Source organism: Trachurus japonicus, chromosome 11 (assembly GCF_045865225.1).
Source record: "Trachurus japonicus isolate A0001 chromosome 11, Traja_1.0".
Lineage (NCBI taxonomy): Eukaryota > Metazoa > Chordata > Actinopteri > Carangiformes > Carangidae > Trachurus > Trachurus japonicus.
The window spans coordinates 19,202,316-19,226,821 of record NC_140917.1 but is presented as its reverse complement, the minus strand read 5'-3'; the positions used below and the strand labels follow the sequence as shown (position 1 = coordinate 19,226,821).

The following is a 24,506-nucleotide window of genomic DNA, read 5'->3' as shown; positions in this document are numbered from 1 at the left end:
CATTTCTCTCTATCCATCACTAAAGCCTCGCGTCAATTAGAAATTACAGCCCCACCGAGTTCAAAGTCTTTCCGTCACAACCTTGATTAAGTCTGCTTAACCTCACATTTCCACCGCCTGCTTAACATTCTACAGCTGTTTTATTCAGCTTTGGTCATTACTGCATGAACTTCAAAGGTTCCTCTTTTCCCGTCATTTGGAAATGCATGTCAATCACACACATCTCCCAGGGACATCAAATGGATTCAGGCAAACATGCGATTCTCTCGCACAGCAGCTCACGTCTGGTCAACTAAACGATGACGCTGAGGCCCAACTGTCAAAACCTAAAATGCTGTGGCACTGAATTCCTCTCTATGATACGACTTCATATCTTATTATTTACTTTTGCTGGGGTACTTTCTGTGAGGAAAAAATTATTAAATGTGAACTTTGAACACTTTATATAGACTCTCACTTAAAACACGCTAACGTTTTAATGTTGTAGTGTTACATTTGCTGTTAAATATTTGGAAAATTATAGGTTTTTAATACAAGAAAGTTGATTGTTAGCAATTTAATTATACTAAAGTTGATTTTCACATTGCATGAGGGTCAATAATATTCTCCTAGTGACTTACTGAGCAGGGTTGTTGTACACAGTAGTGATTTCATATATACTAGCCCCTTATTTATCACTGTCACATTCATAGTAAGTGTCATAAACACATCATTTTGCTGCTGTATCAGTATCTTTAACATTTAAGCCAACTTTACGACACTTCCTGTTTCTAAGGAATGAGCACAAAGGTCATGTCAGCAGTTTGCAGTGACCATTAGAGGTATAACCTCCCCACTTCACCCTGCAGTGTTTTAGGGCTATTTCTGTATGAGATGCTTCCCTGTGATCTCGCTACGCCCCAGCACCCCTCCTCCCCTCCTCCCTTGTTCCCTCCCCCTTGGGTATTAATCGCAAAGTATTTATCCCGCTTGAGAACTTTTCTTTCAATTTGTCTTTTCTTTGCTCCTCGGCGGGGGCAAAAAGTTATCCTTTGAGAGAGTCCAGCTGCCGGGCGCATGCGTGTCTCTATGGTGAATGATTTACTGATGTTTATCAGGAATGAATAGATCAAAGGAAGTCGCATGACAGGCGATCAATCAAGCATCAAATCAAGGATGGCAATCCCAGAGCGGAACACAAGCTGAAAATATGCCACTTTTCTCTTTTTTCTCCCCATTTCTTTTCTTTTCACTCTCTTTTTTTTTAAACTGGCACTAACACATCAAACGCGTTAGCCTGTAAAAATGAGATAAGATGAGCTTTGTTTGGAGAACTTGGATGCTGGCAAACCTAGTGGAGGATCAGCTTTAAAGCGTTTGAAACTGAAGTGCAGCTGAGCGCGTTCATTTCTCACTGGCAGATTTTGGCACCGGAGCGTATGGCTGCGTAAAAATGAAACAATACTGTTGCCAGTCAAACGTGCCTTCTTAGATTAGTAGAAATAAACTCATTACGGGCTGCTGAGACGATGCACAAGTCAAGCATCGTAACTCCACTGAACGCACCACACTGAACAAGACTCACGGCTGAACAGTGATAGAGAAGAGTGTTGTCTATAGGTCCTGTTGTCCTTGTATTGTGTCCTGCACCAGGCCTGTATACACTGCTGAGTAAACTTGTCTGAGTGTGTGCAGATAACCTGGTTTGTTTGGAGAATAACGTGTGTGTGCATGTGATTGTGTGTGTGTTTCTAATGGAGGAGGTGTTTGTTTGCAGAGCCGGGGCTTACCTGATGACCGCCGCGGTGCTTGCTGCTTTCTCCTCGGCATGCTGCTGCAAGACTTTCCGCTTGACTTTTCATGCAGAGATCAAAATAGCGGACGGAGCTGGAGAGGAAACCAGTGCAAACGGGAGGAAATCAAAGCCAGTAAAGCGTTTTCCCCTCAGTTCTTCGGCGGGATGATGAGAATTACAGTGCAGATCCCTCGCAGGGGTAGGGGAGGTGAAGAAGTCTCTCTTTCTTATTATTTTATGTTTTTGTCAGTCGGTTATGTCCGGTGAGAAAACGGAAGACTACGGAAGGATTTAAGAGCTAAACGGGCTCGTCCATTAACTTCTGCCGATCACATAAACTCATCGCAGGCTGAGTGGGTGAGAGGAGGAATAAAAAAAAAAGAAGAACAGAAGCTCCGTGCGGATCTCAGTCTTATCGAGCAGGGATATGGACAGCTGCCTGAGCCCCCTTCTCCGCGTTCCCATCAAAAGAGGTTTACACCCCCTCCTCACCGGACTATTTCATACCTCTGTTCACAGCAGACGTGAAGGAAAACGGAGCTTCTCTTCTCTCCTCTCCTTTTGCGCTGTAACTCACTCGGTGGTGGAGATGAGTCCAAACTGCTGCTTCTGCTTCTGCTGCTGCTGCTGCTGCTGTTTCTGCTCCTGTGGTGTGTCTCTGCCCTGCGTCCGTCCAGGTGCCAGCTTCGCTCTTTTTTTTTTTTTTTTTTTTTTTTTTTTGGAGGGAGAGGGGAAATAAAAGAAAATCAGAAAAAAAAGGGAGAGAGGAAAGAGTGACACGTTAGTCGAGCTGGGTGTATGTCAATCAGTCAACTATACTGTATCTGTGTCTATGTGAGTGAGTGAGTGAGTGAGTGTGTGTGTGTGTGCGCGCAGCGTTCAGCTTCGTTCCCGTCTCTGTGAAAAACCCCCCCTGGATAATGAAATACTCACATATACACTGTCCGCCCGATTGTCAACATGGACACTTGACGAATTTCTCAGAAAGTCAGGAGAAAACAGAGCAGGGCAGGCCCGCCCTCTGAGCCGCAGACTGTGAGCTGCTGCTGCTGTTGTTGTTCTTACTCTTCCCTGTTGTTGTTGTTTTGTTGTTGTTGTTTTTTGTCTCTTTATTATTATTATTTATTCTCAAAAGCGCAACGAGCGATCCCCCGGATATTCTCCGCAGTGGAAATGTGCGCACATTGGTGATGCGCGGTGCGTTCAGACAGCTCCCCACTGATAGACAGACACATCCAGCTGCCTTTCCGGCCTCTCCTTTACTCCACCCCTCCACAAGCGTCACCCTGACAGTCAGAGCCCACCTGTCAATCCGCTGCTCTAATTATTCACTGGGATGGCTTTCATTTCAACGCCTTCCTGCCCCCCCCCCCCCCCCCCTCTCCCCACCCACCCCCTCTCGCATACACACACATGGTGTAGCCCGGGGAGGGGGTGCGTCCTAGTCGTGGACACACTAAAAAACTTACATTAATGCAACAGAATGAGAGCTGCCTGAAAAAAAGTTGATGAGTGTGTGAGAAGGTTTGGAATTCTCTAACACGTTAAAACAGACAATGTGTTGCAGCCTATTGGATGAGCATTATTACACCGACAGCACAGAGAAGAAAAAATCCTGAATTTAATTTGCAAAAATATACAATTAACCAAAAGAGAAAAAAAAGAAAGAAAGAAAGAACAAGAGATCGATCACGTAAAATCAATAAAATCACCAATAAAGCAGTTAGACTTGGTTGAGCCTACACAGCGAGGATAAGCTTTGCTACACAGCAAAGTCAGGCCTGATTGATTATTGGGATCATTCTTTGCAAACATCAATCAGCGATCACCCAAGCGAAGATAGAGACACTGATCACAACAAGGGATGAGACAACTTCTCTCTGTCCCAGTGCAAATAATGTTTAGGTTTATTTTGAGGATAAAAACGCGATTTCTTCTCTTTTTTTCCCCCCAGCATTTGAGTTTTTACCCTCACACAAAGGATGGAGTGAAATAAAATGATGCCACAGTGCTTCACTTGTTCAGAGGGTCTGGATGAGCTCTCAGCTCTTGTCTCTAAAGTTTGCAAAAAGAAAAAAAAAATGTGGATGTTGTCGGTGACCTCTTTAGCGGGACAATGGAGGCTGCAGATCGATTCGTTACACCTTTTTAGTGAGGCTTCTGGTGAAGGGGAGGGGCTCTGGGTCTACAAGAGGCTCCATTAATAGCCTACACTCATCCTAACTATTATCCTCCATAAAGTGTTTATAAAGGGCACACAACTAGGCTTAATGTTATCTTATATGAGACGCCATGATGTGTCCGTTCACCGCAGACCCTGCCGGAGAGGACGGCGGAGAGGAGAGGGGCAGAGGGGGATCACTTCCAAAGTTTTGTTTTGATCACTGGGTAACAGAGGGGTGCGGTGATAATCACAACACAACTGGGATGGCATGAGAAGTGGCTCAGTCCAGACTGGGTGCGCTCCTCTAGCTACCCCCCTCCCCTCCCCCTGTAGCCGGCCAGCGGACTCGAGCCATGGGGAGACCGGCTCCAGCCCGGAGCTCTGGACCGGAGCATTTACCAGAAACTGGATTACAAACTTTACGCAAAACCGTCACTGCAGGCCCACAGCTCAACTAATTCTGGTGAGTTTCAGATTTTTTTTATTTTTTTATTTTTTACCCCTGCAGGCCCCCGCATTTTCCACAGTTAACAGGCAGCAGGAGAAAAAAGCTGCAGCCCGGGCGTCCCCCCTTTTTCCTGGTTTACGCACAGCGGAGGAGCCTCTGAAGAGGAGAGGAGGCTCTGCGTCTTTACGCTCGGTGGTTTATTGAAGTCACTGCTCAGCTCGCCTGCGAAACGGATAAGTGCGCGCGCGGAAGACGTCTGAGGTCGCTTAGTATGTGGTTATAGAAATACCAAGTACCGCCCCAACATCTGTCTGTCCCTGTCTGTCAAAGCGGCCTCGCTGCTGATTGATGGAGCCGACTTACGTCACTAATATTTCCATCCCAAAGTCTGCAGACAGACAGACAGACAGAGGAGCTCCAGCTCACAGATCATTACTACTTAACCTGGAGAGGCTTTATACCTCTATTTACTGCCTTTAAAACAATATAATGCCAGCAACATTTCATTTTGATTTCTTCAAATTCAAATAGACCATAGTAAATGGCTGCAATTTAATAACTTTTACAGTAGATGTATTGTAGCATGTGCTGGCTTAATGTAGTTTATTCCAAATCATAATGCTGACTATTGAGTGAACTGCCCCAACCTGTTTCCCTGTGAGGTAGATCCAGCACAACATGTATACTGCAGGGCTGCGCTCATAAAGGCAGTTATTATTGCAGTGCCTCACCCACATAACACAAACAGAAAAGGATTGTAACAATATCATAGATGGCGATGTGACCTGCCTAATGTTCTCTGCCCAGGCTGTTTATTTGACCTATTTCAATAATATAGAACAATATTATAACACACTTAAAAGTGAATAAGAAAAAAACAAGATGTGTGAGTGTCAGTGCTCATGAAAGATGCCCCTTGTACTGTAGATATAAGGGGAAAAAGAATAAAAATCAAGCCACCCAGTCAAAATCTAACAGTGTAAACTGGGCCGTACTGATGGAGTCATTCTGATTTTCTGGGGTTGTTGTGAGCGAGACACTGTCCTCACTGCACAGATATCTCAGGGAGCAGAGAGGCAGTGGAGGGATCACAGCAGAGAAGTCTGTGCAGGGTCTGATCCTGGGCCAGCAGGGGGGGACATGTGGTACCAGAGGCAGGGGCAGTAACCGTCTCTGCACAGGAGACTAGAACCCATTCACAGTGAGAGCACATGATAGTTTTCATCCTAAAATGCAAAGTTCTTTCTACTTTCAATGAAGTTTTTGTCTTGGTCAAGTTTTTTCTTTCTATTTTCTTTTTGTCTTTTCATTTGAATTGTTGTCACTGAGGTGAATTTGTGAATAATGAAAATCTTGTTATACACATGCAGTCGTCTTGAGGAGCTCTTATTATCTTAAATTACGGTGCTATTTTCTGAAAGTTGTAAATGACATTTAAACCTTGAAAATAAGACGTAAAAAAACAAGAAATAGACCTGCACCTTGGGAATTCACACTGCTCCTTCGGTAACCTATCACCCAATATATAAACATACATGTATGATCCATGTGTGTGATTTTTTTACGGAAACATTCAGCTACCTCTGATCAGGACTCAAACTGCTCGCTACAGGAGTTACACGACGTGTGATGCAACCACCGTGCCCATGTGCATGTATGACAAAAGCCGAACACAGAAAACAGTTGTTTCCCATCACTCCCCCCAACTTGTATACATGAAGCCCCTCTTCCACACAACTGTGACAGCACGATGACATGTCATCCTGTTTCCTTCTCTTCTGTTCGAAAGATATACGCCCTCAGAGCGCATGAGAACATCCATGTAGTCGTCAGGTATATTTACATACATTATTCTTCACTCTCTTTTGTCTCTTGCTTTGTTATTTTTCTAGGTTTGACGTGACCATCTGAGGAGAAAATGTTTCATAACATCTGCTACATCCGAGTGGAGAGGAGTACCGCAGGTTGTTAGATCAGGTGAGAGACCAGAACTCACATAAGCAAATAATGACATGATGTTTATGACACATGACAAATTTTAAGAATATTGTGTACGTCCTATTAAAATACAAAATTGGGAATGATATGTCAGACTGAAAATACACAACACACATAACATTAGATTTATTCTTAGGTTATATAATAATATCAAAATGTAAAATGTGACAATGTTCATGATTAGTTTAATTATTTGTCAAGATTTAAACACAATTTTCACATGAATCCCAGAGCTATATTTTACTCTTTTTTTATATCTAATGTATGCCATGTAACATTTTGAATTCTATTTTTTATTTTTTTTTTGTAAAATTAAACAAGCAGTTTTGGAAAATAATAAAACCAAAGTCCTGCCTTGAGCTTTGTGTGTTCACATTTTGTTGACATTGTTGCACAAGTAGTCCTGGTGTGTTACAGTGCAGTTCAAACATGCAGCACAAAGAAATGTACTGCATAAAAGTATGTACCAAATCGACCACCGCGCTGTAATCAGTCCTGTTTCTCCTTCTACATTTTTGTTTCTTCCATCCTTTCAGAACCTACTGTGTGTGTCCACCTCCTGCTCTCACAGACATCGTCACTACCACAGAGACTGTCACATGATCCTCTACTGAAAAACAACTACTTCCGCACTAAAATGTACAATGCTTTAATTCATTTACATCTTTTTATGACACCAGTAAACAAGTTAAAGAGCGGTTCCAGTGCATTTGCACCGACAAAGTATACAGATAAATACAATGCTTACGTCACATTCGCAGAATTAATATTTTGCCTCCGGGGTTTATTTTTCCCAGCATGTTTTATTTTTAGTTCATTTTCAGCTAAGTTTAAGGATATATTTTGGATTATAACACATGTAGCAAAGCGTATTGACGAAGATGATAATGACCTACGCCAAGAATTTAATGCCTACCTCTTAATATTCTTAAATAATTAATGCCGTGGTGCATATTTTGGCCTGTGGCTAACCACCCGAGCTATTTTGCAGCCATAAACCTCTGATGTCAAAAGATTTAGGCTCCTCTGACATGTGAGTACGAGCAGAGCGCAGCACCAGTTCAATGTCAGGGGCTTGTGGTGTTTAGCATGTCTTTCTGACAAACCTCCTCTTTCATATTTTAATGTTATTTGTATAAAGATCTGGACTTCTAAACTTACTCTTAGTGGACTGAAATAAAGAGTAATGCTCTCCCTTAATGTCATTCAAATAAGTTCACATTGGGAATGATGAAGACTCACAGCTTATGATAAATCCTCTCTTCATAATCTTGAGTAATCTTCAATCAATGATGGGTCCTATCAGATTCCAGACACTCATCGACAGCCTGAATATAAGAATATATAATAAAAAATTAATAAAGAAGAGGCTCTAACTTTGACATGAGCTATATCTCCACATCTATCAGATAAGGCTGCATAATTAAAATGCCAAGTGTGAGTGTAGAAAGAGAGAGAGAGGTTTTGATATTTTATAGAGATTTACTTTTCCATGACTTGTTTAATGTGTAGACTTAAAAACGATGTGTTGCTGCAGTTTTGACAATGCAATTAAAGGTTTGTAATCCGCACCTGAGCTTTTTTTTTTTTTTTGATTTTGTCAGTTTGGACGAATAATGTGATGAAATGCTGCGCGGCGGTGACAGATGCAAGTTTATTAAAGGATTGCAGTCTCAGAGGGATTCAAGGTGTTATTTTATAGCGACGAGGAGGCTCCAGAGTGAAGGGAGCGGGAAGCAACTTCAGTTTGTTTACATGAACTATGAAACTGTTGTTCAGCAGAATATATATACTGTGCTTTTTATCCCCCCACCCCCCCATCTCCTATCTTTCTCAGTATGTTTTTCTTTTAAACATGAGCTACATTACATTACATACCACCACAGGCAAAAACTTTATCTGTGCTCAAGAGACAAATAGTGTGACACACAGATTTCCTGCTTCCTGGAACAACCTTGCTAAAAATCCTTACCAGCTCAACTGAATAAAGTGACATATTTCACGTTTCAAAATACCAGCCTCTCTGACATGCACACTCCTTCCCTCTCCTCCTCCTTTGCCTTTTGTTTTCTTTGACACGTGCACTCCAATTAGCATTTTTCAGCCATTAAGGAGGACAGAGAAACAGCCAAATGTTTGTCTCACCAAGCTCTTTTTCCGACAAGACTTTCTGAGCCCCAGTGAAGGAAGGAGGAGGAAAAAAAAAAAAGAAAAAGAAAGAAAAACATTCAGACAGACTCAATATTATCCTCAATGTTAACATTATCTTCTTCACATAACAATTACCAATAGCTTTGTCTGTGAAACTGATGTGACAATGCAGCCACTTGCGTTTATGATAGCGGTTGTCAGTCTGCATTTGGAGCAATTAAAATGATTAAAATGAGTTTTTATGAGGGAACACAAGCAATGAGGATTATTTTCCTCCTCCCTGACATTCTGTAATCTGTTAAACATTTTCATTTTCTAAATATTTCCATTTCTTAGATAGAGGAGCCACGTTTCAAATGCCCGGTACGACTTCTCAACACGAGAAGCTCCTTTTTACCTTTTGCGACGAAACACAACAGTCTCTTGAGGATAACACGCAAAAGCTGTATCATAATGCTCAGTTAAACAGCCAGGATACCGTTAGAAGCCGAGTTTTGCTTGTCATCAGTCCTCTTGTGTGTCAAATTAGAGCATCCTAATCTTCAGCTTTTACTAAATTTAAATCTGCGAATCTCAAATTACACAGATCCCTCGCTGCGGGCTTCGGCTGCAAAAATCTGTCACTGCTGCTGGTGTGCTGTACATTAAGGAAGGAAAATGCTCTTAAAAAGGTGCTTTTCTGACATTAAAATGACTTGTGTGCACAGCGCCGGTCGATCCGTGTAGTTTGAGGCATATATTTATGAATAGGAACCTTTAATTAGGGCTTGTGTTTCCTCCCTAGTCACATTGAGGGATGGTCCTCGCCGACATTCATTAATGATAATCACCAAGAGCGATGGCATAGCTACAGGCCAAGTCTCAGGGGACCCGACACTTGAAAAGAAGCATTAAATTACACAGAGGGACTCTTTAATTGCAAAAAGGAAAATATATAGCCATCATTGTTAAATATGATCTTTTGTAAGCCTTTACTGGTTCCAGGATTTGTCTAAGGGTTCCTTATCCTCACAGTCTTCCAAATGAATCTCCAGCTATTTCTGCGATAATACGCCACTTGAAAAAAAAACAAAACTTCTCCTCGCACGTCTACAGTAGGTTTTCTTTATCGAAAAGCTGTGAATATATGATAATATTACAGTGGCGTTTTGTTGCATATTCAAACTTGGAGAATGGAAATCAAAAGCAAGAGTCACATTGTCTGAAAAGTTGAGGTCGACTTCAGAACAGGCAATTTGCCAACAAACTAAAATCTGTAACCTGCAGTTGTCTGCTTTAAAATTGTACATTGGCTTCACTGGTCTTAAAGCAAGTGCACATGACTTTTTTTGTTTTTTTGGAAATGACACAGTTTGGGAATCCATTGTTGACTGAAAATGTTATAATAAAAGTAATATATATTTATAGAACTTGGTAGAATCACAATCACTGTGAGAGGGGGACCACATGAGACACTCACTATACAGCTGGCTACTTGCTAGGACAATAATATGGAGGTCATGATTTACTACGAGGTCAAAGAGGCTCAGTCTACACTTGAGGGATCATTGTTAAAATTATTGATGATTGATAACTATTTCTTGTAAGGTAGATTTTCTTTGGTTTATGTGTTGTTTTGTTTTATCTTTCTTGTGTTTTACTTTTCTTTCCCTCTTCCTGTCTGCCTCCACTCTTCTTTGATCTTGTCCTTGTGGGGAAGATTAAAAAAAAGAAAAGGAAAACAATTTGTTTCATATCTTGTTTGTGAATGAAGAGATCTTGATCAGGGGAAAGAAAAGAGTGGTGCATGAATACTCACAGACATGAGCATTCACACATTCATACTCATACACACCCAAACTCCTGACCTAATTGCTCAGTCTCACTCAACTAATTAATCACAGCTGACTTAACATAGTGACAAGGTTAGGTAGGTGACATTCTCCAAAAATCCGTCTTTCTGCCTCCTCTTTTTCTCTTTCCTGTTCTGTGTCTCGCCCTTATTTCTCTCTCTGGTTTGTTCTGTCTTTATCTTTCCATGCTTATTACTATTCCTCTTGTTCTTCCCCATTTCTTTCCTTCCATCTTTCTGTTACTCCTTTCTTTCTCTCAGTTCTTCTTTCCCACCCTTCATTACTTTGCTCCCCAGCTTTTTTTTTTCTATCAGATCATGTGTAGCTTGAATCTAAATGAAGAGCGCAACTTGGCCCACATCTATTTTTACCTGGTATTGGGAGGGAGGGGGGGGCTTTGCAGAGGTGAGAGTGGGCATGCTGGGAAAGAAGGAGGGTTAGGGGCGGGGTCACAATGCTCCATTAATCAAAAAGAATGACACTCATGTCGTCCCTGACAACCATCCTGCCACCCGTACGTCTGTTCCCCTCCTCCTCCATCCCACTCAAACAGGACAACTTTAGTGATGGGGAGGGTGAGGAGAGAAAGAGGGTGTGGGGTGGCAGCACGAGGAGGGGGGGGGGGGTGTATGAGGGGGGGTGAGCGAACTTTATTAATCAAGCATCTCAGATTAATTGTTATGAAGTGTCACCCATAAATTCTCCATTTGGATTTAATAATCTTGGAGGTAGACTTAACAATCTCTGTCGTGATTTGAGTTTTATTGAAGAGGCTGCAGAGACAGAGAGAGACAGAGAGGGAGAGAGATGCAGTGACACAAATAGCTTCTCAGCGGACAGTCCCTCTCCACATGACAGTTATGAAATACAATTATCAGCAAGATCTGCTTAAGAATTCATCAACTGCACCCCTGCCTTCCAAGGAGGGAAGGGAAAAAAAATCCTACATACAAAGCAAGTCTTAACTGATAAGACTTCTCTTTTCCCCGCAGCCCTTAAACTATCATTTCAATTTTTCTCTGTCTCAGACATGTTAAGTCACTGTAAAGGTATGGTGCACATATTGCTTTGAAAGCGCTCTGTGCATTATATTAAAGCATATATCATTAGGTAATCAGGGAATATGGTAAATGACACACCACATGCAAATCACTGACATAGTGAGTAGTTTGTTTGAAATGTATTAGCCGTTGGTTTGCATTGGGGTCAATAATACCAGTTAATCTCCCCGCGCAGTGAAAATATACTGTCACTGAATTGTACAACGCCCTGTCAGCTCTCAAAAGTAACAGAATCATAAAACGCAAATGATTTCAATCAATTGTCGTCTAATTGTAGTCATATCTTTTGAAACGAACGAAGAATGGCCACTATGTAGGTTGACAGTGTGCATAAAATTAGCATAGCTTTGCATATTGCAGTGCCATTAATGTTAGTTTTATTGGAGACTCGGGTTATCCTGCTTTTTTTTGTACAGTGGCATTGTCTTAAAGGAACAAGGACAAAGCAGTGATAGTTATAGAAATGGTTTAATTCAACTATCATTAAGACACTTGAGCAAAATGGAGCTAATTTCTGCATCAGAGAGCAGAATCTGGCCTTGTTTCTCTCTCTCTCTCAGAACATTGTTTTGTCTGATCCAGGAAGCTATTTCCTAAGAAAAGTAATCTGTCCAGTGAGGCTGGGTTGACAAAAGAGATCTGAGAGACAGAAAACGACTCTGTCTTTGTTCAGAATAATAATGGAAAGTCTTTATGTGACAATTTTTTGGGAAATGCTGGAGAAGCTCGTTAAACACGCGCCTTTAACTACACGTTTCCCCCCTGTGCCAGATATCATCCTGATCAATGACGCCCGGCCCCTGTGAAAAATGACGATAGCTGGATCCGCTGTAAATGTTTTAGATATCAACGCTTATTCATCCACCGTCACCCGACGCCACGGCCGGTCCCTCACTGCCACCGCAGCGGCCTGTTAAATTCGAGCCCATCTTCTCCCATCAGTGATTGCGGTTGTCTGCTGGTGATGTGTGACTTCTGAACGATTCTTAAAACTTTGAGCTCATCGGTTTTACTGGGTCGGGAGCACTGATTCAATGAGATGGTGGAGAAATTGTCAAATAATGTTGTGACACTTGAGCACGGCAGGAGGCCAGACCACAGGCGCAGACTCAGTGATGCTTGTGTTAACACGCCTGTGATAATGTGATTAAGACCAGAGGAAAGCAACGCAAATGACAATATTTACTCTTTAACCAAGTTATTTCACATGAATTAAGGTTGTTATTAATCCTATACAAAAATGGATTAACAGAGCTTTATCAAGCTCTGAGAAGAAAAAGTCCAAGGGACTCTAGCAAAAAATATAAAACGCCTTTATTAAGTGGCTATTTCATTACGAAATGGTTAAAATACATCAGTACAAATAAAAATTAGAGACTGGGATACAACCCATGTGTAGCGGCAAACAGCCTTCTTCAGCCTTCGTTTGACGCTACACATGGGTTGTATCCCAGGCTCTAATGATGTATTTTAACCATTTTGTGATTAAATAGCAACTTAATAAAGGCTTTTTATATTTTTGCTAGAGGAGTGCCTTGGACTTCATGTCCTTACCAAAGAGCACCCTCGCTATATGCTGAAAAAAACTTCCTGAGCACCCTGGACCCTGTTTGGCTTTATCAAGCTCTATTGTCATGTTTTCTTCTATCTAATTCTTGTTCTTGTTTATTGCTGCATTGTTTTCCCCTCTGCTTATGTGTCGTATGCTCTCACTGTTATTGACTGACTACTGTGTGGAGACTGAGGTATGTTTACATTAAGTCACAAAGCCTTGTAGCAGCCATAGTCCGTCAGGAACGAATCTGACTACCTAACACTGACCATATGCACAGCTTTGTAACCATGACGATAAAGGTAGTTATTTTATCATTTTAAGACATAATCCCAAACTGAACACCTAAATCTGAACAAATTTACACCATGGCATTGTCACATCTAAACAGATGTAGTTTTCAGAAATCAAATGTGTAATCTCACCACATATTCATGACTACTTCACAGTTTATTTCCGTCCTCATTTCAGACATGTGCTTGAGACATGCTCTAACATTTTACATCTTTTTTAGAAACTCCCTTCCACCACAGTTCTGTCTCGTCCCACCTGCAAATCAACCACCTTAATAAAACTTGACAAAAGATACATCCTCTCTGTGAAACCGGAAAAAAAAAAGATCCAATCCACCGCCCAACTGCCCCCACCGCTCATTGCGTCTGCCCCAGTGGTCAAGGACACCCATATCAGTGGACGTCAGGGTAGGCCCCATCCATCAGGGGGCTATGGGTAATGGAATCAACCAGTGACAATGATCATCAGCACTGCAAACAATGGCCCATAAACATCCCCTGACAAGTGGTCAGATGCGAGAAAGGTGAGGTGGGGGTTGGGTGCGGGTTTAAAGGAATGTGTGTGTGTGCGTGTGTTTGTGTGTGTGTGTGTGCGTCCATATGTGTGAGTCAGTCAGACAGACAGAGGGGGGGGGGGGGGCTGTAACATGAGGTGAAACGGTGCTGCAGAGTAGCAGAGAAATGGTGAGGAAGATATCTCCCTGGGGATGATATGGTGGGCCAACACGCTACATCTGAAAACAAATGTCCCCCACGGGTCGGAGTTCAAACACGGCTCAGCTTATTTTAAGAGTTTGCATCCCCTACCGCCATTCTCTCTCTCTCTCTTTCCCTTTCCCTCGCTCCTTTAAGATGAGTTTTTATCTGAGTTTTGTTTTATCTGATCACTTGCAGCGAGTGAGGGCCTAGGATAACTGCAGATAAGATTTATATATTATTTTTTTTTATATATATATACACACACACACATGCACACCTCTGCCTGCCTTTTAATGAAAATTCTCATTGACTAGAGGAAATTGCAAAAATGAAAAACTTCCAACCTACATAAAACACTTCTAACCTGAGCCTAAAATTGCCTCCCCTGCCAAAACAGTCCGAGCTAAATGTGGGCATTCATTGTTTCCTCTCTCTCTCTCTCTCTCTCTCTCTCTCTCTCTCTCTCTCTCTCTCTCAGAGTCAGTGTTGAATAAAACCCAATTAGAGACAAGTTGAGGATTTCAAAGAAAGTAGATTTTTCTTCTCTACATGTTAAGTTTCCATCGCAACGAGTAGTTGTTGCTTTTGTCAAGCTGGGTGTTTCGTCACTCCATTTTTTTGTCAGCTGGTTTCTCTCTCTCTCCAACACACACACACACACACACACACACACACACACACACACACACACACACACACACACACACACACACACACGCGTACACACAGCAGTTTAATTAGCCACCATTTGTCTCAGCTTTCCCTCTTTTCCTCTGTTTATCCAAACGTCAGGAATGACACTGGCCAATTAGCGCAATGAAATAGTTTAGCCCTCTGTAACACTTGGAACGGTACAAGCCATGTGGGATATTTACTTGGAGCTCAAGGACTGGTGTGTAGCATCCATGTGCTGCGTGTTTGTGTGTGTGTGTGTGTGTGTGTGTGTTTTTGTGTGTGGAGGTGTAAGGAGTGGGTTCAAACAAAAGAAAACAATGAATGAGAAGTCACAGCAGGTGTTGGATAAAGATATTTCTGTTGTTTTTCTTTTCTATTACTGGGTCTATATTATTTGTATAATTTTATTTTGGGCTCATCGGGCTTTGCTATTGGCAGAAAACGTGTGATTATGTGATTTATCGATTCATGATTTTATGTGTTGTCATTAGTGGCAGGCTAAACTGACCTTCAGATTGGCTCTCTCGTCAGAAAGAATCAGAAATACAGGGCAACATCTGGATAATGGGTTGCAGCAGTGATTTAGTAATTGTCTCCGGGATTCAAATTAATAATTGGCAAAGCTTTAGCTGAAGTGCACATCTAAGTACTCTTTGTCGCTCACTTGTATCTTCAGAAAAAGGAAAAAAAACCCAGAAAAGGCAGCTGAGACGATATCATTAGCAGTCTCTCCAAATTGAAACAGTCATCAAGAGTATCTTTAAATGTCTCCGGAAGCTTTTTGTTGAGTGCAAATGACATCTTGCTCATTTTGCTGGTGGCTACATGACTGATGTGTTGAATAAGACAGTCCGTTTTGACGCTTTTGAAGGCTGCCGGTTTGAAGTATATGATTCTGAAGTGCCAGCATATGCTTAGTGAGATAAGTAATTTGACACACAGACATCACAGCCTGCAAATCTTTCGTCTGGCTGCCTTGAGTGTCCACGTCGGGCGCTTTTTCAAGAACACTTTACAACTGTCACAACTGACTGTCAGCGCCCAAATGACACACGCAAACGAGCTCATTTTGAACACAGAATAAGACGCCTGTCACATCAGAAAATATAAATTCATCCGGACTAAAAAATACCGATAATTTGATCTCGGCCGTTTTAAAAAATTAATTTGCTATTTAAGAACCAAAGGAAATCTCCTTTTTAACATTGGTTTGTTCATTAGAGTAATTAAATTAACTGCTCATGCTGCCGAGTGAAGCCTGATTTAAGGCAGTAGTCATTGAAAGCAACGCAGCAGTAACAGAGGCGTTCAGAAGACAGCAACGCTTCCCCTGCTGTTATTCCTCTCTCTGAATAAGATACATTTGGCTGAGCTAATACCAAGAGACAAACACAGCATATTACTACGCCCCAAATAAAGACACTGTATATATTATGTGTGTACTTATTGTATCTATGTATATGCTTACACACCGACACGTGCACATTCACATACACGCCAGCTGGGAGGTCAGACCTGCAAACGAAGTCGCTGACATTGTGACACTTCTTTGGCAGCGTTGTGCAAGTGTCGTCTGCAAACAGGCTTCTGAATAAATGGATCTGAAATGATTTACCTAGGGTATCTGCCACCTGAGCACAGACACACACACACACATAATGCCAGCCTCTTCCCTCCCTCGCCGTTGTTCCTACAGAGACGCTGACGCAGAGACACACCAACACCAAGAGGGAAAAGAGAGAAATCTGGCAAAAAAAAAAAAAACACACAAAAAACACAGCTTCCTATTGTGTCGCCCTGAGTCACATTATCTGACAGAGACGTACCACGGTGAGTTTCATCACACACACTCTGGACTCTCTTTTTGTGATTTGAGTTGATTTATACCCATTTGTTTTCAGACAAAATGGAGAATATGACTGAGGTCATGCTAAGAATAGCCACTTCCCTGACCTTGGCTTCCCCGGCAATGTCTGCAACATTATCAGCTGAAATATCCACTGTTACATGCTAACAACAAGAGACGTGTCTGCAGAAACAGCAGCGGCAGCAGCACAGGACCACTGGCTTTAGGGCAAGACATCTGGATCACAGAGGCTGTTTTCACCTACAAGCCACTCACAGTCATCCCTGAGAAGAGCACATCTCTTTGTTTGTGTGGAAAAAAATGCAGCGTATTGGAGTTAATAAAGACACTGTGTGAACATGTTATGTGTGTATATGTAAATTCTTGACACCTTGCAGACATAAAATTAACGGTGGATTAAGCTCTGTGTGTGTGAGAGCGTGTGTTTGCCTTGTTTGATTCTAAAATGACAATCTGTCTAAATGCGGCGCTGCATTTTCCATGAATGAGCGTCTCCATGACAATGCAACACGCTGACCCAATACATCAACTGCAGGACATGATCATTAAACTGTTAAACACTGGACATTATGAAATAAAAGATGCAGTCCATGTTTATTTGTAGGAGACAAACTGAGCGGTAACACAAATAAGTCGTGTCTCCTAACAAATATCTGCAGCTGAAATTCGCTCCCAAACATTTCACGACTACAGCTTGAAAACCTGATGTGAGTGACTTCATTAGAAGCTTTTACATAAATACAGCGTGATAGATGCGAGCTGTCACGTTTCAATACCATTGCGACACAATTTTCTGACAAGTGACACAAAATTTGGCAGTTTTTAACAGATGTATGTGTTTTTTGTTTTCATTTAAACAGCTTTCAAATCACGAGTCTTAGTGACAGGGACGACATTTAGTGATTTTAACTGTGTAATTAAAAGAAGAAAGTGGAAGGTGGAAAATTTGCCATATTTAGTTTTAAGTGTGAATTTTACTGATAAACAACAAATATCAACTCAGAGATTACAAAACGCTCCTGCAGGGCTTGGTCCCGGTACACAGAGGGTTAAGATTTTGACTGTCCAGCTCTGATGGGAGACATGTCCCCGGCAGATGGGCAAAAAAGTTGACACTGGTGCAAAGGAGAAAAACAACAAAGTCAAGAGGTGAAAAACGGAGGCATCAGAGAGATACATCATCATCCCACCTCTCTGACACTCTGTAGGGCTTGACCTTACCAGGCTGCTGGGTTGTCAGAGTGGCCTAATCAAGTAGTAGGCAGGGCTGCCAGACCTGCGGCGGTCTGAGAACATGCACAGCCCTGACTTCATCAGTCCAGCTGATACATGTGCATAAAGAGCGTGTTGAGTTTTTTAAAAGTGACCATTTCACCCTTCTCTCATATTCACTTGGGTTTGTTTTTCACACAGACAGCGCAGTGGAGAGGGTGTTCAATGGGCAAGTGAATGATGAGAAAACTTTCCTTAACAGAATAGAAACATATAAACTATTAACATGCCAATGCCTGTTAACTTGAACAAATGCAGTACATGGATTAGAAACTTTATCACTGTATGATGTACTTAAAGCAGGGCTCCAGACTGCCCCTAAATGGGGGCATTTTGCCCCTAAAATTTGAGAAAGTGCAAGTAAAATTTTCATCTACTTGCACATGTGCAACCAGTAAATTTGCTGTTAGTCTGGAGCCCTGACTTAAAGTACACTGACTTTTATTTCATAAGCTCCCACTGACTGTAAAGTAAAATGAAATAATCATGAGCTTTTATTTTGAAAGGTTAAAAATATAGGACTTCAGTTATCCTGTAAAGCAATGAATTACACCGCTGTCTCAGAAATGTCTACATGTACATTCTTTGCATATTTTTAACTCACACAGCTCAACCCACTAACTCACACAGTGTAATTAAAGACAGATCTTAATTACAACAATGTATTTTGCGCACACATACACACAGCCTCAGATTTTTTTTAATACGATAGTGTTTAATACCACTGCTATCCACAAAGTCCAATTTAAAGGTGGCAACTGAGAACATGAATATCATTAGAGCCGTATTAAAAAATATTATTGACCTTTCCGTGGCTGTGTGAGTGGACATCAAACCCAACTTTTTAAAGTCTCTCCCATGTAGAGTGTTATTAACATATGCTGGTCTTAATAAATTATCTCTGTCACATTATAAAAAAAATTAAGCACAACTCTACAATTTTATGAGCCTGTAAAGGTGAAGGCCATGCATATTAAGTTTTTCATGCACCGTGAACTTTTGAGGCATGCTACAATAGGTTACATAATTAATTTCTGCAGGGAACCCTGAGCCGTATATTTTAAACATTTCCCTCAATCCTAAAAAGGCACCTTGTGTCGGGGAACGTAAAGATGTAGGAATCTCCTATATCGTTGTGCCTGCTATGGTTCAAAGTTCAAATTTAACTGTCTTCTCGGCTGACAATAACTTCAGGAACAGTTAAAATGACACGTGTTAGAGGATAAAACATGTTATATTGAAATAGCCCAGAAAATTTGCAAGAAGTAAATGATGCAAAAGGCTTCCATCTTTTAACATCACACTTTCACCTGTTATGATGAATCGCCTCTTCAGGTTCATAGTGGGAGGTCAACATGCACTACAATATGAACCAGTAGGTAACAGTGTAAGTGCACAACAATAATAACAGCTGTCACTTTCTCTACGTCTGCTTCCAGGTTGTAGATATACTGTACTGTAGTTTACAGGTCAAGCGTTCATTTCAACCAACATGTAAATCTAAAACATGCTACACTTGTCAGTCTTCACCTGTACTTTTTAATCTATTTGTATTCAGACGTGGGCTGCAGCGTCTGAGTGCATACAGGAGATGGCCATTTGCACTGAGCCCTCGTCACATTGCGGTTGTTTACTGGATGTAATCATCTGGTTTACTGATGGAGTAAATTTAAACCTGCATGACATCCTCTGCGTGCATAAGAATGTGAAATCCTTTTGCTCCATTTCTTGGGATAATTGGTTTCTGGGGCACTTTTTTCCATATCTTCACATCACCTGTTTGTCTCATCTTTTTCCCCTCACAAAGATGTTTTCAAGTGTGGAATGTTAAGTGTCAGGCTCGAGACCCATCTGAGTTGTTTAACAGGCTCTGAAATCCAGTTAACATCTAACAAGGTGATTATGATTGTGATTATTAAAATCTCATGTGTCGATCTTTATCGGTTCAGTGCCACTATTCTATGTACATTCATTACTCTACCTATTAGCCAAGGATTGGTGCTGTTAAGATAATCACTAAAGTTCCTTGATAATACTTTTCAAACATAAGAACCAACAACAAGCAAAATAATGGCAGATGCCCTAAGCGATGCACTTTGAGGGGCTGAATTTAATTTGTGCATTTCCCTCTAATTATTACACGTCCAGCAGTTAGCTGTCCTGGTCTTGAGTGACACCATAGACCAAAATGCTGAAGACGCCACATCTATACGTTGTGGACACGACAGACATTGTAAAGTCAGTAAGCATCACACGCAGAAGAACTTTTCTATCTGCAACACCATCCAGCTGAGTTTTGTTAAAAGTGTACCGTGTAGCAACAAACCAAAGGCTTTCGTTCTTTGAGCATTGATATCCTGTTGTGATTTTCATTTGAGTCACAGTGTGTAAGACTTGTTAATTTGATAAGCTCAGTCTCTCTCCCTCACTAACTTTCTCTCTCTCACACACACACTTACATACTTTTTCTATTTTAAACTGAAGCGACCAGTGTAAAGCTGAGGCCTTCTCTAACTAATCCAATCTTCATTATAGCTTAAAATCTGTACATTTCGCTTAAGGTAAGGTAGGGTGTCTAATTCTTGGGTGAATTTAGGTGGTTTAAATAATGCATATTTCTACCAGTTTGATACAATGGACGGCTCTCAAGCCTTAGCTGCCTCTTCTATGGATAGGAATCCAGTCAGGTGCAAATCAAAGCTGTACCAAATTCAAAACGCTTTGTTGTTGGACTTGGGAAAGTAACACCATGTTGTGGTGATAGAGTTCAGAGGGAATTATCAGGATTACCATGAGGGTAATATTTAGCTTTAATTATTCCACAAACAGAGCACATGAGTTTAAAGGTATTCAGAAAAGAAAATTGAATTTGAGCCCACTGTGGGTTTTAACATCAGTGTAATAACTGATCTATCAGACGATGTAGTCCAAACCTTGTGCAAAATTCTACTTTCAAGTAAATCCGGGATGAAAGTGGGGTAGTTTTTTTTAACATTGGATAATGCAGGAGCACGAATTATGCGTCACGTTGCTCACGATTCATCAGCCAATGCTATTAGATCCGTCATCCGTCAATCAAACGTCTGAGACACACACACACACACACACACACACACACACACACACACACACCGAGCTTGGTCTCGCCCCAAATATTGAATATCCCGCCTGCTTGATAACAACCAATCAAATTTGTTTTCCTTACTCGGGTAAACTCGTGCGGCAACTCATGGAAACTCGTAGAAGGAGGCAAGACAAACAGGACAAACGGCCATTTCTGAACATCTTTAAGCTTCATGATTTGATGCTTCTTAAAGCAGAAGTAAGCGATCCGGTGGTTTTGGCTAACTTCTTGTCAGCCGATGGAGTTAGCAGTCCCCGCCCTCGTCCCTACGTCACCACATTCACACGCATCCCTTGGCTGCACACACAGAGAGGACCGGCCCTTTATGCCGTTCTCTCTCCTCATTGGATAAAGGTTGTAGGATACAAGGAAAGTTTTCTCCTCGGCTTACAGCAGAGCAGAGTGACTGACAGACCCGTGTTTCAGACCAAACACTCTATGTAAGTGATTGCTGTCGGAAGATAGAACTATTTAAGACTTATATTAACACAAATATTCGGCTTACTTCTGCTTTAACAAAATCTGTTTTATAGTTGAATTTTGTTCTCACATTCAAATGAAATAGCCTTGTATTTTGAAGTGTCATCTAAAATAGCTTCAAGTCCATCCAAGAATGGGAAGTTCTCCAACTACTGTACCACTCATCTAACAGTATCAAGTAGTTTATCCTATATAACATATAACCACTTAATATCCAGGCAAAGATTATAGTCATGGTTTACAAACACAAACCGTCTTGGCAGAGATGAAACCCCATTTTTTATTATGTTTATATGATTCCTCTTACTGTGACACCATTGGCTGGTCTGCAGCTGTACTAAGTAAATAAGTACAAGTGAGAAAAAGCTGCTGTTTCTCCTCTTGCTGCCACAGATGTGAAGTTTTACCACAGTGCAACACTGCAGATCCCTCCTGCCTCTGCTACCATCAGCTCTACAACACAGACGAAGCTGGAAACAGGCGAGGTTGCACTGTGGAATCGGCCCCGACAGCTGAATGATGTCAATACAAGAAGCCAACATTTCTGTGTACTTGACCCCTTCCCGACTAGTACGAGCCGACACCAATATTGCTTGCAGTTGCCACTCAAGGCGTGACAGCAGAATGGACACAGAGGGAAAGTTTGGTTCTGTTTCTTGCTCTTCCTTATCTGCCTCTAACCACAGTAAAAAAAAAAGAAACAGCCAATCCAACGCACTCGGGGGGAAAATGACACGCAACAATAGCATCCACCAATAGCACTGTCAAACAACGCCATCTCTCTCGGATGTTAAAAGCTTTAAGAGCTGAGGCCTCTGTGACATCCATAGCCTCTGGATGTCAAAGATGGTTGAAGACTTGAGAGCAGGCCTCTGTTTTAAAAATACTGTGTGTGGGTGTGTGTGTGCGCACGTCTCAGCGCAGCAAAAGTGACATTTGAGGGGCACTTTACAGAAGCCAGCGGTTGCTAGGGATCTTCTGTATCACCTAAAGAGCCTTTGTCAGTCATTGGAAAGCTGTCACCTTTCGGGGGGCCGATACGGTAGGGGGAGCTGGCTGACAGGTAGGAATTAATGAGAGGTGTATGACAGCAGACCTCGGTGCTCTTGCCTATGTGTGTGTGTGTGTGTGTCCACATGTGTGTGCGTGCGTGCGTGAGTGAGGTCCTTTCTCTCAAGAGGATGAACCACCTTCTTTGTCATCCTGACGCAGGAAGAATAGGAGGAGTGATGTTAGAGAGGGACAAACAGATTCAAGAGATTTCTTGGTGTTTTGAGTGAAACAACTCTTTTGGACTTTGTTATCTTTTCATTTGGGTGTTTGATTTATTGGTATAATCAAAGTCACAGCAAACAAACTGATCCTATTTCAATAGCTGGTCCCTCACAGCCATACTGGTGTGTGATTGTCATAATAAGCACATGTACACACACACACACACACACACACACGGATTCAGCGGTTCAGGAAGCAATCACCCAACATGTTTCCACCCGTGTTCACCTCTGCCTCCCTGGCTGCATGAAACCACAAGTACAAATCCTTGCAGAACAATTGAAGAGTCTCTTCAAACATGGTGCCAAATTACATTCTCTTTTACTAACGTCTGTCTCTGCCTGCCTTGTGTGTGTGTGTGTGTGTGTGTGTGTGTGTGTGTGTGTGTGTGTGTGTGTGTGTGTGGCCTGATGTAATAATCTGTGTTCCCTTCCACATTACACACTTCTCCATCGCAGTAAATGAGTTCTGTCAATGTTTCTGCATCTCAATTACACAATGGAAATAATAGGCAGAGGCAGTGCAGCACGAGGAAGAGGCGGAGGAGAGGAGGAGGAGGAGGAGGAGGAGGAGTGAAGGGGCAGCTTGTCCGCAGAGCCCAGAGATCAAAGGCTCAGTCAATGACACTCGGTGGCTTGTTCTTGCTCAGTAAAATGCACCATAACCGTCATTATTTACAAATCAGTGGCGTTTAATACATCAATAAATAAAACTGACAATTTAACATGATGCAGATACTTTGTCCACGCTGTGGTCAGATGAGTGCCGACCAACGAAAAGAGCTGATTGGTTGGTGGATGTTCGGAGGCCAAGTGGTGCAATTATATTCTATCCTCAATAGAAATCTCCTAAACCAGAAGACAAGTCATTGTGATGAAAGTTTATTAGCTATAGTCAAAATAATCCATGTTAAAGCAGAAGTAAGCAATCCGGTCGTTTTGGCTAATGCTGCGTTCCAGGCAGGCTTTTGAAATGGTAAATTACAGCTTCAAGTCACAACTTACGACTTTGTAGCGTTCCAGGCAACCCACTCATGTTTTTCCGACCTGTTTTACCTGTGAACGTCACTATAACGGCCACTCGTAACTTCCGACCCGTGAACTCGTACCAGATCAAACTGGTACAACTTCACAGGTCGGAAAAACACGAGTTACGAGTTTCCTTGAACGCACCATAACAGTCCTCGTCCCTACGTCGCCACATTCACGGCGTCCCTTGGCTGCACACACAGCCCTGCATGCCGTTCTCTCTCCTCATTGGATAAAAACTGTAGGATACGAGAAATGTTTTCTCCTCGGCTCAGAGCAGAGCAGAGTGACTGACAGACCCATGTTTCAGACCAAACACTCTATGTAAGTGATTGCTGTCGGAAGATATAACTATTTAAGACTTATATTAACACAAATATATCACTTATTTCTGCTTTAACACAAGCAGCTGTCTTGATGCACAGTCAAAGAGTCAGAGTCCACATGCTGACAGCTAACACTGATATAATAAGAGCTCACCAGCGTTAGCACCAACTCAGCTAACTTAACTAAGACACATGCTAAGCTACAGTGCTAATCATGGTCCTTTCCTCTCATGGTCCAAAGAGTTATGGAAGAAAAATGTGTATCAGTTTTTGCAAGAATGATTCCTGTATTTGCTAAGGCAACACAACCGTAGTACTTAACAGTGCAATAAGAACTGTACTTTACTGCACTACTGTCTTCCCTCCACTTTTATCTATTTATTTATTTTCAAATTACTTGTAAATTGAAACCTTATTTTTAACATAATCAGTGATGATGTTGTTTTAATAGTGTCTTTTTGCTTACTCCTGTTCTCTTGCACCACAG

General features: G+C 41.7%; 1 protein-coding gene and 1 long non-coding RNA gene across 3 annotated transcripts in view; one reads left to right on the top strand and one right to left on the bottom strand.

Annotated features, from left to right (window-relative positions):
• Positions 1-24,506, bottom strand: part of tshz1 (teashirt zinc finger homeobox 1) — a 64,387-nt gene that overhangs the window by 26,846 nt on the left and 13,035 nt on the right. The window contains exons 1-2 of one of the 2 annotated variants that reach the window (XM_085791507.1): positions 2,708-3,144; positions 1,770-2,465 (exon numbers count right to left, since the gene is read on the bottom strand). In XM_085791507.1, the coding sequence (XP_085647633.1) occupies positions 1,770-1,809 (40 nt within the window). In that variant the 5' untranslated portion in view covers positions 1,810-2,465; positions 2,708-3,144. Of the gene's footprint in view, positions 1-1,769; positions 2,466-2,707; positions 3,145-24,506 lie in introns of those variants that run through there. The other variant, XM_085791508.1, reaches the window with a different exon arrangement.
• Positions 4,058-16,887, top strand: LOC146978665 (uncharacterized). Its single transcript, XR_015037109.1, has 4 exons — positions 4,058-4,401; positions 6,279-6,363; positions 16,344-16,477; positions 16,549-16,887. It is a non-coding gene; the product is annotated as an uncharacterized LOC146978665 (long non-coding RNA).